Below are 16903 nucleotides of genomic sequence, written 5' to 3'. Positions count from 1 at the left end.
TTTATGGATTTTGGTTGAGATAGACTTCCATTACTTGCTGACTTCATTATCTGTAGTTAGAGTAGACTAAAGAAGCAAGATAATATGCCTTTCTTGATCGATTAAATTTAGGGTAAGTAGAAAATTGCATGAAATTAGATTTTATTTCTGAACTACCACTTCAAAAGGTGGCACATTAGTGCAGCAGGTAGCACTTCCACCTCACAACTCCAAGGTCCCTGATTCGATACTGAGGTCGGGTTTCTTTCTGTGCATGTTCTTCCTGTGTCTGTGTGGGTTTCCTCTGGGTTCTCAGGTTTCCTCTTCTGTTACAAAAACATGGCAGTAAGTGGATTGGCTAAGATAAATTGCCTCTAGGTGTGAAGGTGCATGTGCATGGTGCCCAGTGATGGAATGGTGTCCTATCAAGGGTGCGTTCCCTTCTCACACCAAGTGTTCCTGAGATTCACTGATAGATAGACACATAGATAGATAGACAGGCAGACAGACAGACAGATAGATAGATAGATAGATAGATAGATAGATTGATTGATTGATTGATTGATTGATTGATTGATTTATACTGTGTGTTAAAGGTAGAGGTAGAATGCCAGTAGCCTGGAGGTTTCCTGAGTGAATGTTTGTGTGTGTGTGTGTGTGCTCGCATGTAACCCGGACGTTGCGTGTTTGTGTGTGTGTGTGTGTGTGTGTGTGTGTGTGTGTGTGTGAGTGTGTGTGTGTGTGTGTGTGTGAGCCCCGTCACTGGCACACCATCTTACACACAGAGCAGAGAAATTCCTCAGCCCCTGAGTCAGCACAGACAAGCAGAGGAAAGTGATAAAGCCCTGATCATCATCCAGCAGTGCCAACATCCACAGTGTTGACGACTTAAACAACTCTCAGACATAAAAGACTAACATACAGCGTCCACGTCTGGCACCGTTCACGGCTGTATGCATGTTCTCGACCATGTTACACAAAGTGAACAGTTCAGGGCAGTGAGACAGTTTCTGTCTGCACTACAGGCCTACACAGTCTTTGAGTTTTCCTTTCCTAATTGGAGTATGCCTGTAATTATTTACTGAAAACATGATTTATCAGGGTGCACTGGTTGGCGAGTGTGTCCAAACCGCTTGGTAAAACAAGAACCTGGTGTTGTAAAATGTTCTTGTTTAAAATGGGACTCAATGGAAGACATTATCTGCTTTAAAAAAAGGAGGGGAAAGTAACGGAATGAATCAACAAGTCAAAGTTTGTTTAAGGATGTTTATTACAGAAGCCCAACCTAATGTTTGTCAGGCTAATAATGGCTTTAGTTGTATTTATTGCTAGTTAGGTAATGAATTATAGGAAAAACCAACAGGTCTGTTACTAAACAGGTAAACCACTACAAGCTACCAGCTTCAATGCGCTTTGGTATAGATTCTAAAGGTCTCTGGAACTGTATTGGAGGAAAGGCACATCATCCTTTACAAAACATATTATATGAGTTGGTGTGTTTTTTTAACACATCACTCCAAAATCTCCTGTAGGTGACATTTTACACCATTTTCATCCTCATCAAACTATTCCGTGAGCCTCTTGCCCTGTGAATGTGGCCGGGGTCATCCTGGAAGAGACCACGCCCATCACGATAGAAACATTTCATCATAAGAAGCTGAGATGAGCTTTGTTTTGATTTGCAGTGACATTTCTTTCTAAGGGAACTCCAAACCATGCCAGCAAATTGCAACCACAGCATGCCATTGTTTGTTTTCTTGTCACCCATTTGTAGACCTGAACATTTTCACACACCGATAGAGTGGATTTCCCCACTCAGACATAATATTGCAGACGATGATCTCGACAAATTCTGGTCACAGGAAGCAGCTAGGTGCCAAAACCAGCCAGGATGTTTGCCTCTCTTCTTGGAATCTTCTCTGCAGGTACAACACCAAAATAAACTTTTGGTTAACTTTCTGTCTACATGTACTCATACGTGTGTGTGAAACCATAATGTTCTGGGTGTGGAGGAAACCAAAAAATGCTCGGACTCTCCCACTCTGCCCTTCAGACGTAATAAATACAGGGTTTATAAAAACATGCATGACTTTGTGTTTTTGCCTTGTATTTTTATTCAGCTTTACCTGTTTACAGAAACCATGAATATGCCTACAATCTTTTATTTTTCAGCGTTGGTCCATAAGCCTGTGTTAGAGCACAGTTTACTCTGTTTCTTACAGGTTGCATTTTATTACAAGAGTGTTGGTACAGTTCCAACCACAAAGCACCAGGTTCATTTTAACTGGACAGTGACATACTACAGAAACAAGTTCCTTTTCAAAAAACAGTCAGCTGGATTAAATCTGCTTCATTAAATGTCTGTTTAAATTGTGGTGTGTAAGATTATGTGATAAACCTCATTTTAAAAACATAAAGTTTCTGTGCTGCTAGTCACTGATGGTAGCATAGCACAGTTTACGCTAGCTAGTAAGAAAGAAAAAAATAGGCTTGAGAACACAAATCAGATCAGATAACAAAATATACTGTTCAAAGAACACAGGTCAGGGAATGAAAACTCGCACACCAGGGGTAAAAGTTTTGATCTCCTCACTGAACTAGCCAGCTAGATCACTGCTATCAGCCTCAGACTTGCACAGAAAATCCCCAAGCAGCTAATCCAAGTAGCAAATTTCAGCTGCTGGCTTGAAAGAGCACAGTTCCACATCAGTTTTAGCAATCAGGCTAGAGATGTACAGACTGCTGAGGTAACAGAACAGAGCTCACACAGTCAACAGAGCTAGCTCACTATCTAAAAGACAAGCTCTGGTTAATGGAAACGGGGTTTTTTTTGTGCTTTGTACTTGGTAGCTGTGACAGTCATGTTGACGCACACATTTCAGATTACATTCTTGGCTTCCAAGTGGCACAGCAGTAAAGGAAATCATCAGGAGATCTGACATTTTGGGACATGTACAGTATATTGTCTGGATTTCAAGGGGCCATGTCCCAAACCCCATTGTTCAGGCTCCAAATCTACATCAAATTCTTATTATCAAATACACCAAATGCTTATTATGAGCTAATATCTGACTTATTTTCAGTGATTTATCATTGGAATGACTAGAATGACTATGACTTGGTAAATGCAGATCAAACACCATCCAGAAACCAATGAATGTGTTTATTTTGAAATATGTGTGTTGTGCTTAGTGATTCTGGTGCTAATTTGCTGATGCTGTGTTTTCATTACTCCTGTGAGAAGTAGGTGGACATTGTTAGTGCATTATACAATATTTGCTCCTCAGAACAAAAGAGCAAGAGCTTCTCACGCAACATTTTCCAACAAAGTCACATTTCCAACGAAGCAGTGGTGACAGCCAATGTTGGACTCAAAGTTTCAGATACACAATGTAGTTACACTGAGTTACGGTGGAGACTCGCCTCGGCTAGTCAGCGATGTAAATGGTCTGTACTTATACAGCACTTTACACTGTGTAAAATTCACCCATTCACACACCAATGGTAGCAGAGCTGCCATGCAAGGCACTAACTTACCATCAGGAGCAACTTGAGGTTCAGTGTCTTGCCCAAGGACACTTCGGCATGTGGAGTCATGTGGGCCAGGAATCGAACCGTCAACTGTACGATTAGTGGACAACCCACACTACCATCTGAGCCACAGCCACCACTGTGATGTACAAGATCAGAAGCACGCTGTCTTCGACAGCATGGAAATTGAAGGTTTGGAAGCTGATCTGTTTGGACAGAGTTTACAGATAAGGAATAAAGCACTGCTGCATCGCCTCTGTCTAGGTCGAGATGAAGCAAGGTCTAAATCCCACTGGTGGTGCTATCAGCAGGTAGCCAAACAGCATTGTGGGTAAAGTAGGAAACCATTAACCAAAGTGAATAAATAAATAAAATAAATAATAAACTCCAATTAATCTTTGACACCATTGTTAATTATAAAGATTAATATGCAAGTCGTTCAGGGTGGATTTTTCCTTTGATAATGTCATTTTACCAGAAACAGAAAGAAAGAGAGATGATGGCTTTGCAAGCTCTGTTTGTGCATGGATACTCGGTGTAACTCTTAGCACACCCCTGTCATTCAACAGCTCTGATGAATGCTTCAGCTTCTCATTCTCTCGTTCTCTCCTCCTTCCTCTCGTTCTCACTGTACTTTTCCTCCTTTCTCCTTCCTCCAACCCTATGAGCAGCCCATCTGCTCAGAGCATCTCCGGGAGTCGCTCACCTATTCTTAGTCAGGCGAGACTGGAGCGCTTGATTACTTTATTATTCTTGGGCCAAAGACTGCAAAATCAGAAGGTTGGTTGTTTGAATGAACATTAGTTTCAGGGTGTTGTTTTTGGTGCAAACAGTGGTCTGACATTCCACAGGGATAGACATACCATTGTGAAAAAGAGAGAGGGGAAAGTAGACAGAGAATTCATAAACACAGCCATCTGTCTGTCGCACAAGACTACTAAAAAGAGGGTTGGATGTAGAACGTAGGGAGGATAGATACAGGGTCAAAGCCTGTCTAACTCTCACTCTTACCTAATGCCTGAGGTATGATCGAGGCCACTGAGTACACTGATGTTTTGTGGTAGCTTTCCAATTCTACAGCTCCATTGCTCATTTACAGTCTTGTTTGCTATGCTAAATCATTTCCTGCTCTGCTTTGAGTTGTAGAAATAAACGCAAGTGGTCCAGAGAAGCGTTGACATTATGACTGTATTTACTTGTGGGGAACACAGTGCTCATGTTTTATTCCTAAAACAGGAACAGAACCTTAAGTTTGGTTTATAAGTGCAAAAAATCTTGGTTTTTATTTTTATTTTTAATGTGTTCTTGCTTTTGTAAATAAAATGGATTTGGAATATTATTTTATCAAATAAAATATGATAAAAATGGAATTCAGATTTTATAACAAAGGTGGAATATTAAAGGATTTATCGCTTGCCAGTCTTTAGATGTAGAATTCTTGCATACTTATTAAGCATCATTTAATTCTAGGCATGTGTTTTATAAACAAATCAGCGCCAAACACCATTTTTCAAAATGACCTTTTTTTCCATGAGTTTTCTTTGGAAACATAATATAAAAGCTACACACAGTCCATCTACTTTGAACCTCCCACTTGTGTTCTTGCAAACTGGTTGAACGTGCGAAGTCAAATGAAACAAAAACACGCCCTTAATCTTTAATTAATGACACCTTTTCTTCTCCAATTTTTTTTCCATTGGTATGTGTATTAAGACAGTATGACTGATTGCAGGCAATGCAAAAATAAGCTGCATATTGTATAGTTGGATCCATGTCCCAGACAGAGAATAATGAGTGTGTGCTCTGCACTAACCCTGAGCCCACGTAACAAGTCGTTACAAGGCCTGAGGCCCTGTCAATCCTATACACCATCACTTTTCTTCAGGACAGCAAGAGGACCCATGAGGGAGGGACCTACGGTCTTTATAGTCTTCCCTAGTTGACATTTTGAGCTTTGTCTGACTTCAGCAGTAATAATAGATGAGATTTAGAGGAAGACAGCGCAGTTGGTGGAGTGGACATTAGTTATAGAGTAAACACAAGTCATGAACATAATGGACCTGGTTTGTTGTTCTAGCATGTTGGCATTGCTGTAGAATTTAGCGCCAAGTTTCTGTGGCACCACATGCTGCCCACAAAAATAAATAAATAAAGCATGATGACCAAATATTTACAGCACTCTATTTCAGTGACCACATATTAGTAACTAAGCGTTCAAATTAGAACCAACACAAACCCATCCTGCCAAAATGAGGTGAAAAAATGACCACAACTCTCATAAATATGAAACTACATAAGGAATTAAAGATGGCAGAGTGTGTTGTTATAGGAAAACAATCCAATATCAACAAGTCTTTTATTAATCTTATACTACAGCAATTTGCATTACAATATAAATATTTTAATGAATTACATTGTAGTTTAATCATTTATAGTTACATTTCATGTTGTTGAATGCCTTTGAAACAAGTTAGTTACCGTTATCGATTAAGTTATAAACAGATATTAGCAGTTGTTCTATGACCAGCCTCTCGTTTTTCTATTTCTCTTTAAGTCAATAAGACAAAAAGGCAGCATGGTGTGTTAGAGAGGAACCAGATAGTGTAATGTCTTCTCTCCTGAAGACTCCTTCATGGTGGAAAACCTACTGACTGTTACAAAGCATTGACACTTCCATTAATGTTAAGTAAATGGTAAATAGCACACCTATATGTGCTTTTATCCAAAGCACTTTACACTGTGTTTCATTCACCCATTCACACACACACACTCACACACCAAATAGCAGAGCTGCTACACAAGGCGCTAACTTGCCATCGGGAGCAACTTGGGGTTTAGTGTCTTGTCCAAGGACACTTCGGCATGTGGAATCATGTGGGCTGGGAATCGAACCACCATAAAAATCTTATAATCTCTGAGGAGCCATGTACTTAGGGGTGGCTGTGGGGCGGTTGTGGGGCAGCTGTGGGGGCAGCTGTGGCTCAGGTGGTAGAGTGGACAACCCGCTCTACCACCTGAGCCACAGCTGCCCCCACAGCTGCCCCACAACCGCCCCACAGCCACCCCTAAGTACATGGCTCCTCAGAGATTATAAGATTTTTAATCTGTTTAAACTTCTTATGTGGAGTGTTCTACATTTAAATTCCTGTATTAGTTGTTACTATAGACATGATATTGGAATGAGCTCATTAATAAACTGACTTGATTTACAGACAGAACTATTGTCATACCTGCTGCCATAAAAAAAACAAACCTTTTTTTTTTAATTAATCAAGTCTTCTGACCAGTCAGAGTAGAAAAATGTGACGTGGATATGGAATAATAACCGCTTTTGAATTTATCAACACTAGCATCAGGCTGTATTTGCATCCAGGCTGACAAGCAGTTGTGCTGTTGGAAACATGGACATAAATTACATATTTTGATCAAAGTGTCCTTGCTCACATGTCAGAGCTTCCCCTGGGAACTCACTCAGCCCAGGAATGGAACAACAACGTGCCCAGTTGTCTCCCCATGACAGTAGGTCTGCTAATGTGCATCAAGTCAGGCACAAGTTAGTGTGTATATGAGTGTAACTATTACATTATGATATTGATTAATTATAACATACTGTACTTGGCGGTCTCAGAATTGAGACACAGCCCTCGGTGCTATTGGCATTTCTGCTGAAAAAAACAATACAAACCATCACAGAAATTCTAATGGATGCCACTACAAATACCATTACAATCCATCAGCTGTTAACCATTAAAACCATTACTATTATTGGTCCTGAATGGTATCCGCTAGACATAACATGCCAGCAATAGAAGGCAACAAAGTACCAGTAGTGACCCACAGGGACCGTTAGAGTTTCAATTAAAACCAATATAATTACGATTATCGCAATTAAAACCATTACAAATTCTATTATTTGTATTGTTTCTATTTATTATTTGTATGGTTTCTATTGTTGTTGGGGGTTTTTTTGGGGGGGGGGATAGGGAAGAGGGTCTTCTCAGGCAAGAGTGATAAAATTCTCATTCAAGACTTAAATAAATACAGACACAGACACTGTCAAGACTGGAGACACTGTACTCAACTGTGCAAATATTCTATAGAAACCATACTTCTGGTATCTCTGCATGTTAAATCAGTTTTCATGCTGCATAAAACAGCAAGTTATTTCATAAGATTTTTAAGGTACATACACTTATCTAGGTAGATACAGTAAGTAAACTTGTACGTTGATTTGAAATGAAGACATGACTTAATCGGAATATGTTCCAAATGTCTCCTTTTTTTATTTCCTGTGAGTGTCATAAAAGTTCAGGAACACATTTATGGCCTGTAGTGCCCTCTTCTGGACAGCATATATCAATGATACATATTAAATACAAAACTAAATGCCTTACACTGGCTTTAAATAGCTCATGAACTAATTGCAGTATAAAGTGTAGGGTTTACAGACTGATGCCGAGACACAGGTTGAATATAACCATTTGACACTGTAGCTTTTTGCTCTTAAAGATTTAACCAATAGTAAAGACTTATAAAAGACTTTCAATTCTCTTTGGTCGTCTGAACAGTTCATTCACAGGCTTCAAATCCTATGCAAGCTTTAGAAATATGTTGCATAATATTTGGGAGTCAAGACGGGAGTCTAGACTTTTTTTTTGTTTTCCAGTTTAGGAGCAGCTATTCCTCTGTAGTGCCTTTAAGTGCTTTTAAGGGGCGAAAACTCAGAGGCTGGTTCACAGGTATGGCAAAAAGGGCAACTTGTTCTGATGGCTGTAGTGCAGTCAGGATTGAAGGGAAGGGGGGGCTGACAGCACAGAACAGGACAGGTCATTTCTAGTGTTTTCCACGGGAAAGTTCTAGTAAGATGTCCATGCACTGCTGTTAGATGTATCTCTTCTTTGTGGGATCCCTGCAATAAAAAATAAATAAATAAATAAAACATTTAGAATAATTCAGCTTAAAAAAAGAGATTTTTATAGCACAAAAAAGTGCAAGGTTATCACAGTTTTATCTGTGCTTCAATCATTAACTTGGCACAGATGTTGCAGACTGTTAAATGCAAAAAAAAAAAAAAAAAAAAAAAAAAAAAACTGTGTGAAAATTGTTTGGCCATGATTTTGTCATTCTGGAGACTTCATCTGAAATGTATGACATTGGCCAAAGTTAATGAGGACACAACAGAGGTTAAAGGGAGCTGTAAAGGCAAAGTTTGTGGCATGCAAATTTTTACATTTAAAGTAGGTGATGCAAACTTTTGCACTGATTTCATTTTGATTTCTTTCACTAGTGATATCATAACACATAGTATTTGACTACTGTTAACGTGTCCCAGCCTAACACAATTAAACACAATCTTCATTTCGTCCTAAGTGCATGAAGACTTTTGCACACAACTGTAGAAGTCCATCAACAAACTAAAATGCTACTTTTACTGCCTCATTCATTTGTAGTTTTTAATCTCTACATTTGAATAATAGCTCATATTAGAGCCAAAATATTAGCGGCACTACAAAAATGTAATGTAGGATGGCATTATACCAAGTCTGTTCTTGTTTTACACTGTGATTTAGGAGTGTGATTAATGTTTTCGGCGCTGGAGGACAGCACGCTGATTAGGAGAGAGCTTTTCAGAGTGTTGCTTTTGCCACGGTTTAAATGCAGCACCAGAGGTGCCAGAGCGTACATTTGGAACAAGTTACACTGCTTATAAAATGCTATCGATCTAGGACGAGAGTGAAAAACAGGGCGTCATGACTAAAGTAAATCTGCTAGGTTGTCCTAACAACCTTTTGCTTTTCATAACAATCACAAATTATGCACCTTCTTATACCATTTTGTTTGTATGTGTATCAATATATCTAATTATATTATTAGAATTGTATATACAACCCCAATTCCAAAAAAGTTGGGACGCTGTGTAAAATGTCAGTAAAAACTGATCTGCAGATCTCATAAACCCATATGTTATTCACAATAGAACATGCAAAACGTATAAAATGTTTAAACTGAGGAAGTGTACCATTTTAAGGAAAAAATAAGGTCATTTTGAATTTGATGGCCGCAACACGTCTCAGAAAAGTGGGGACGGGGCAACAAAAGGCTGGAAAAGTAAGTGTTAGTAAAAAGAAACAGCTGGAGGAACATTTTGCAACTAATTAGGTTAATTGGCAAAAGGCCAGTCACATGATTGGGTATAAAAAGAGTATCTTAGAGAGGCAGAGTCTCTCAGAATTAATGATGGGATGGAATCCGAATAGAAGCATATGTTACTCTAAAACCTGTATATACCTTTCAGCATTGATGGTGCCTTTCCAGATGTGCAAGCTGCCCATTCCATAGGCACTAATGCACCCCCATACCATCAGAGATGCAGGCCTTTAAACTGAGCATTGATAAAAAGCCGGATGGTCCCTATGTTTTCGGATGTTTTCTATGTTCTATTGTGAATAGCACATGGATTTATGATATATGCAAATCATTGCATTCTGTTTTCATTTACATTTTACACAGCGTCCCAACTTTTTTGGAATTGGGGCTGTATCATTTTTCTCTTCATTTCTGTTCTCATACACTATATGTAGGTTATGTAGGACTGTGATGTCTTTGAGCTGTTAGTCTGTCTCGCAGGTATAAAAATTGGTCCTTACACTAACACTGTAACCATGGTAACCTACCATGCCAGCCTGACTGATGTAAGTCTTAAAACTACCTTGATCTGCTGAATCTATAATAATTGATTTAAAAGACTAAGTCAGTCTCTCAGAATAGAAATTGAACATAAAAGAGTGTTTCTATAATGGTATGGTGTGTTCTCTGACCAATGGTGCTTATGTATGCCTTTTATAGGTTAATTTACTATATATATATATATATATATATATATATATATATATATATATATATATATAAATGCGTGTATGTTCAGACTGATGCCTGTTCTACCCGATGCACTCCAGTCAGGTTTTTCATTCCGGTGACGTTAAACCTCCTGAAAATAACCAAAAGGGTCCTGTTATCTGCTGAATCATACTAAGTGTCTGCACATCTCAGTGAGTCTGGAGTGAAAATAAGTGCAGTATTGTCAGGTCAAGGCTTTCTGAAAGACAGGGTTTATTATCCACACGGCGTTCTGAAATAAAAAGCCTTCTCGTTTTATTTCGTTCGCGTTCAGAATTTTTTTTTTTTTTTTTTTTTTTTTTTACAGCACTCATATCAAAAAGATGAAAGTCCATACGGTTTTGTTTCCTTGTACTGCATTTAATTAGTGGTGCTAGTTTAAATTGACTTGGAAATTAGACATGCTTATCTCTTTATTGAGTCATTCAGTGGGCAATGACGAGCTATTTAATGGTATGGCAGAAGGGTTTTTTTGTGTCTCTGGTTTGGCACAGGTGAAATATTTGCTATAGTGAAACTATTCGCACAGTATTTTAACACACTAGATCCTGGGACATTTGGAATGTTAACTCAATAAACCACAATCAGGTCAGGCTACCAGAGCACCATATGCTGAGACACTCGTAACCACGTAGAGTTTATAGTCTGTGTGGGATTCATACACACACACACACACACACACACAGGTCTTCTGTCAGACTGTGGGAAGTTAGATTGCATTTTAATGAATACCACCAGGAAATAATGAAACGTTCATAGCAGCCACTGCTGTAAAGGAAGTCATTTTTTGAGGCCTAAAGACTCAAAACCAGTTTCTTTATCTGGTCAAAGGTTAATGTACACTGACTGTCCACTCTAAGCAAGTGTTATTAAAACACTGCTGGGATGTGTGGACAGAGCATTTGTTTAGCTCATGTTTACTTCTCTATGCTTCCTGCTTTGGGTGATGAGGTAAGTCATGTGTCCTCCCAGCTGTAGGCAACTACCATTTTGCAATGCAAATACTATACAAATCCGCCCTCCTTCAGTCTAGCACCGAGCCAGGTGGCGTATAATCAAAACCAGACTGACAAACATGGCTGGAGAGTGAAAAATAGCCCGTCATAGCACATTCCGTCCAACAGAGGGTGGCAAGCAGTGTCTGCCAAACCTCAACCACTGTTTTCAAAACATGGCAGGGAAAAAATCAGGCTCTTCCTGTACACACAGGATTGTTTCAGAAGTTTGAAGACTGAAAACCAGAGTGATGCAAGATAAATGTTTAGCTTTTAAAAATCACCATTTCCTGCCACTGCTAAGCTGAAGCACGCCAAATACTTTCCAAGTGATTGCACCCATAGGTCATTATGTGATCCTCTTACTTAAACACAATCAATTTCCACATGTTCATCATACAGGCTAATCAGTCATGTGACTCTCATCAGCTAACACTTAAACTAAAGCAGAACATTAGTATAGCTTCAAGCTCCTTTTTAAACTTTTGTTCTCTACTCATAAATACTGTAAATAATCCATTATTTTTTAGAATCAAAACATGTTTGATTGCATGCAGGATTGATGAATAATATGGAAAAGCTGCATGCTTCAGGGCCCACAATGAGCCAATCTCCTTCACACTCGCCTGAGTTGATTAGGTCTGAAATACGCAGCACTCACAACCACTGACTCCAGCACGCAGGAAAACAACAACACAACCAGAAACCTGAGAACTGAAGCGCAGTCTACGGGCAAACAGATGGAACAAATCGTTCGTGACTCACATTAGAACCATGTTAGCGGGCAAATGTGTGTTTTGCGTTTTCACAAATGGCAGAGTTTCAGTTTCTGTAGAAATGATTCAACTTCAACCTCCTCTGCTTCTCAGGATGAATGACTAAACGAGAAGGAGTCTTGGTGAAGTTGATGGTTTTTTGTTCCTCTTTCAATATAGGCCAAATACCTTTACAGATCAATTTAATACTTTATAAGTAAATGCTGTTCATTACAGTGTGCACGCACATTTGTCCGTCAAGTACTATGGCAACACACTCACACAAATGCAAATATATATTCATGCTGAAAATCGCCTTTTGAGAGCACCCATTGTCCACTCACCCTGTGTTACCTAACCATGTGGATGCTGAGGGGAAAAAGCATCCTATTTACGTTCTTTGTGTGTCTGTGTGTGTGGGTGTGTGTTGTCCTCATGAGTGCAGTCAGAGCTCTGAGCCAGTGGAACTTCCCTTGTCACCCCACCTTTACACCATGGTGGAGGTTAGCTGTTTCTGTTTTCCAGGGTAAGGAGGCGTCTTCAGAACATTCGAATCCCTCGAGGGCGCTTTGACCAGTCCATTTTGTGGGTACGGTGGGGGTCTCTGGGTTTTAGCCGAGCTAATTGGTGCTAGAGGATAAGGAGGGTCGGGATTCTTTGTATGATCTGTTCTATTTCTTAGATACTGGAGCTCTTTGACTTTGGCTCTGGGAGGTCTGGCTCGCAGGCAGTCTCCATTGGCAGTGCTCCTTGTCCTCTGAATCTCCAGAGCAGACGTATGATTCATCTGGCTGCTTTGTGCAGACTCAACAGTCACCAGACCATGAATTTGGGTGGATGGGTTCGTGTGGATCTTTGTGGCAGAATGACTGTCAGGGAGAGAGGAAATCACAGCAGACAAGCTATGGTCTGACAGGGAACGAGTGGTCTGTGATTTGACAATGGCACGTGTGCTGTCTCTTTGTGGTGATTCTGCATCTCTGTTTGCATTATGGACAAGCGCCACAACTCCAATACGTTTGGCTTGGTGCGTGGATTCCTGTGGCAGACCATTGAATAGTCCTTGCTCCTCTTCTCCCAGGTCAATGTCGGAAGTCAGAACATCAATCTGTTGGACCACCTACACAGACAAACACAGTCATTATAAACCAAATTATATAAAATATGCTTAAAGTTTTTCTTTTCATAATGTATAACTCAATATTTGTGAAGGAACCTTGAGATGTAGACGTGGAAATATCAGGCAAATTCTTAAACCAGAATAATTAGAACAATTAATTTGTCAATTACACGTTTATCAAATCCGACACATTCCCTTCACTGTCACACCAGATGCCATTCACGCAATGAACAATTAACTGCTAGCTTGTTATATTCAGCTATAGAGTATCTTGGGAATGTCGGCTAAATTCTTCCAAACAGACCTACATGACACTGCTTGTTAAATGATGAATTTTATGTCCAACGCTCTTGTAAATCAAAGCCATTTATTTGAAAGCATTCTAAATAGCATTACCCTACAATTTCTTGAGCTAGACATCATTAAAGAAAGGTTGCACCCTACCATTTCAACCTACCAGGTCTCAGCAACTCATCAGTTAGTTTCTTTCAATCAGATTCCCTAAAATTACCCCCAGCCACTTAACTGACATTTCGACAGCAACTAACAGACGTCCACTTAAATGTAGCACCCAATTCTAAATAATTTATTTACTATTTCAGCTCATATAGTCCATTATTACTAATGCAGATCTACATAGAGCATAGGTATCTTTAGCTATTGATCTTTGCAGTGCTTCCTTTTCTAATGTCCAGCCTGAGACCCTCTTAAAAGAGTAATAGTCCAATCTTCTGAAGTAAAAATAACCTTCCACATCTGCTGTGATTTCCTTTTATTCCTTGGCCCAGATCTTCAGTACCCTACCCAGATAAAGATACAATGTCCATTAAGACTACCTAAACATTTCCAGCACTGATGCCCCATACCATGTAACAAGGAGAGGCTTTGATCTCATCTGCATCTGTATACTTTATTTCCTGCTTGTTTTGGGTTGAGCTCATGTTCACCAGAGTTCAGTTTATCTTTCTGTAGTTGTCACATTGGATTCATTACAGTGATGTTCTAATGATGGCCAGTTTTTTTTTTTCATAACAAGGCCCCTTCTTAAAAACATCTGAAACACGAGCAAGGTTAATACTAACAATAAGGGCAATATGGATTGTATAGTACATTTCTATTTATTTATTTATATGAAGCAAGTTACAATTGAGCCAAGATACAGTGCGAACAGAGAACTGAGTAATTGAATGTTAGGGGTCTTGCTCAATGCCTGGATTTGAACTTTCAATTTTCAGATCACTAGCCATAAAGTTTAACCCCTGAGTGACCACTGTCCCACTTTTTCATGCATTAAAGAGTATAAAAAGGAAAATCTGGCTGCTAATGGGGGTGCAAACAATAGCTATTTGTTACTGCGCACTTGTAGTAGCAATTAAGCAACCTCTTGAACTAATGTCTCTAAACCTTCTGCAAAATAATGTACTATTAAAACAAAAAAGTGTACTCTTCCTCTTACCTCTTTCATCTCCATTTGAACCTGTTTGAGGCCACTGAGCACATCCTCTAACTCCGTCACCACTTGTTTGATCTGCTCGCGCACTGTTCCCTGGCTCTTCCTGTGGTTACTCTGGCTTCCCCCAACCTCTGACCTGTCTGCTTGACTCAGTTTGGTTTCTCCACAATGGATTCCACTCATTGGCCGCTTAGGTCCTGATGTCTTGGAGACTGTAAACTTGCTCTGGGGAACCTCAGTTGAAAAGAATGCCTTAGCTCCATTATAGTGGTTCTTGATAGGACTGGCTGGTCCATTATTCTCTACGCTGTGTCCATCATCATGGCCCTCAAAAGTAACATGCCTCCTTTCACAGTGTCCATTGTATCCAAATTTATGTCTATTGTTCCATTCTAGCTTTGGTAGATGTGTATTCTGGTGATATTTCTCGCTCATGCAGTCCAAGTGATGCTCCTCTGACACATTCCGAGCTTCCCTGTAGTACCGCTGGCTCCTGACCTTTGCCAGCATGGGGCCACCATTGAGGGGGTGTGGCTGCTCATGCTGGTACCAGTCCCTCCCAGAGCCACAGTCACTATGTCTCTCAAGCCCGCCTGCCAGTCGCCCATCAGTGACCTCTTGCCCATGATGGGCCAGTGCTGATCTCTCCCACACACATGTGGATGGGGGATGCCAGGGGTCCCATCTAGGTACCCTCACCTCCCTCCACAAGTAGCACGGTGGGCTACACCTCTCAGACACAGTGTAATGGTTTGGCCCCAAGTAGACCTGCCGTCTCTGCAGGTCATGATGATTATGGTTCCCCGACCTGTCCTCAAGTGTTTCCAGATCAAGAGGAAAGGGTAAAGACAAGTCCTCCCTCCACACGTGTGACCTTAGGCTGGGCTCCAAAGGTGGACATTGCACATCACTGAGCTCATGCCTGTAATGTGTTAATGCTGGTCCCTGTTGTAGGCAGAGGTGGCAGTAGTCCTGGGCTGGATGGAGGGCACGTTGTCCTTTTGCCACCTTCTCTGAGTGCATAGCAGTAGGAGACTAAAAGCTGCCCAGGCTGACGACTTACAAAACAACCAGTTACCTCCTCTCTCTTTCCCCACCCAGGCCATTCACTAAGGCTGTTTTTCTCATCTGCGTAGGTCTTTTTCTCACACTCTACTGTCTTTCTCTCCTTTTCCCCATTCTGTTCCCTTTTCTCACATGCTGTTTCTTTCAACTTCTCCTCTACCACTTTTTCTATCCCTTTCAAGACTCACCTCCCCCTTCCTTCCTTTTCTAACTTCCCCTTGTTTTCCCTCTTTTCTCTCTTTCTCTTTCCCTCTCTCCCTCTCTCTCCTCAACTTCTGTCATTTCCCGTATGCAGTTAGTGCTGTTGCCCTCTCTCCAGCGGTGGGCCTCTTTCTCTCCCACCTCCCCCCCCACACTATTCTCTCACTCCATTGCAGCCTTTCCTGTACCTATCCTTCATTCTGTTTGCACTTTGTTGCTCCTTCTGTCATTTCCTCACTCTATCTCTCCCTTCCTTTTTTTCCATATTCTTAACCCTTCTCTGTCTACTCTGTAAAATTTCTCAGTCAATTCACCCCCTCACAATCTCTACGTCACTGGTTCTCCACCTCTCTGTTTTAGTTTCTTCCTCCCTTTCCCGGTTTCTTTCTCTCTCTTTCAGAAAGTCAAAGTCGCGGCTCGTAAAGCCAGTGAGAGCAGTTGCCTCTCCATGTGAGTCCCAATTGCTTCCTTAGATCTCCCACACTCCTGCTCTGTCTCCCAAGCCCGCCTGCCACTCGCCAATTAAACACAGCCAGGATTCCACACTGCCTGAGACGGGGAGGGGAGAGACGGAGAGAGAGAGAGAGAGAGAGAGAGAGAGAGAGAGAGAGAGGGAGGGAGGGAGAGGAGGTGGGGTTTCAAGCACCGCCAAAGCAGGCAGGATCTAACATGAGCAGGAGACAGAGAGATAGGCAAGGAGGGAGGGAGAGAAGGAGGCACAATTCTTGTGTAAGGGGGGATTTTTGAACTAACTCTTCCCGTCTATGAAGCCCCTCTTCATACATGTTTGACACACTTCAAAGCCTGTGCAGCTGGAACTCTTTTGTTGTGATTCACAGTATTTTCCCCTGTGCTTATCCGATTCCAGGCATTCAAAAGACACTAATCCCAAACCACAACATGCTCA

At 40.7% G+C, this 16903-nt stretch overlaps 1 protein-coding gene across 2 annotated transcripts; it reads right to left on the bottom strand.

Annotated features, from left to right (window-relative positions):
• Positions 1 to 7769: 7769 nt before the first annotated feature.
• si:ch211-178n15.1 (uncharacterized) lies at positions 7770 to 16574 on the bottom strand. Of its 2 annotated transcripts, none has more exons than XR_001815821.3 (3): positions 14734 to 16574; positions 12502 to 13277; positions 7770 to 8419 (listed from the first exon to the last, which is right to left on the bottom strand). XR_001815821.3 is itself a non-coding variant. In XM_017496003.3 (3 exons), exons 1-2 carry the CDS (start codon positions 15751 to 15753, stop codon positions 12645 to 12647), a joined length of 1653 nt encoding a protein of 550 aa, XP_017351492.1. In that variant the 5' UTR covers positions 15754 to 16574; the 3' UTR covers positions 7770 to 8419; positions 12643 to 12644. The 2 variants fall into 2 exon arrangements, 1 of the variants encoding a protein (XP_017351492.1); XM_017496003.3 differs by having other exon boundaries at positions 12643 to 13277.
• Positions 16575 to 16903: the final 329 nt, after the last annotated feature.

Source organism: Ictalurus punctatus, chromosome 20 (assembly GCF_001660625.3).
Source record: "Ictalurus punctatus breed USDA103 chromosome 20, Coco_2.0, whole genome shotgun sequence".
Classification (NCBI taxonomy): Eukaryota; Metazoa; Chordata; class Actinopteri; order Siluriformes; family Ictaluridae; genus Ictalurus; species Ictalurus punctatus.
This window is presented reverse-complemented; position numbering and strand designations above follow the sequence as displayed.

What these genes read in the sequence shown, in the direction of transcription:
- si:ch211-178n15.1 (XM_017496003.3), bottom strand. Translation starts at nt 15,753, where the DNA reads ATGCACTCAGAGAAGGTGGCAAAAGGACAACGTGCCCTCCATCCAGCC. An exon ending in TTCAAATGGAGATGAAAGAG is followed by an intron (nt 13,278 to 14,733) that starts GTAAGAGGAAGA and finishes TTGTCTGTGTAG; the next exon opens with GTGGTCCAACAGATTGATGT.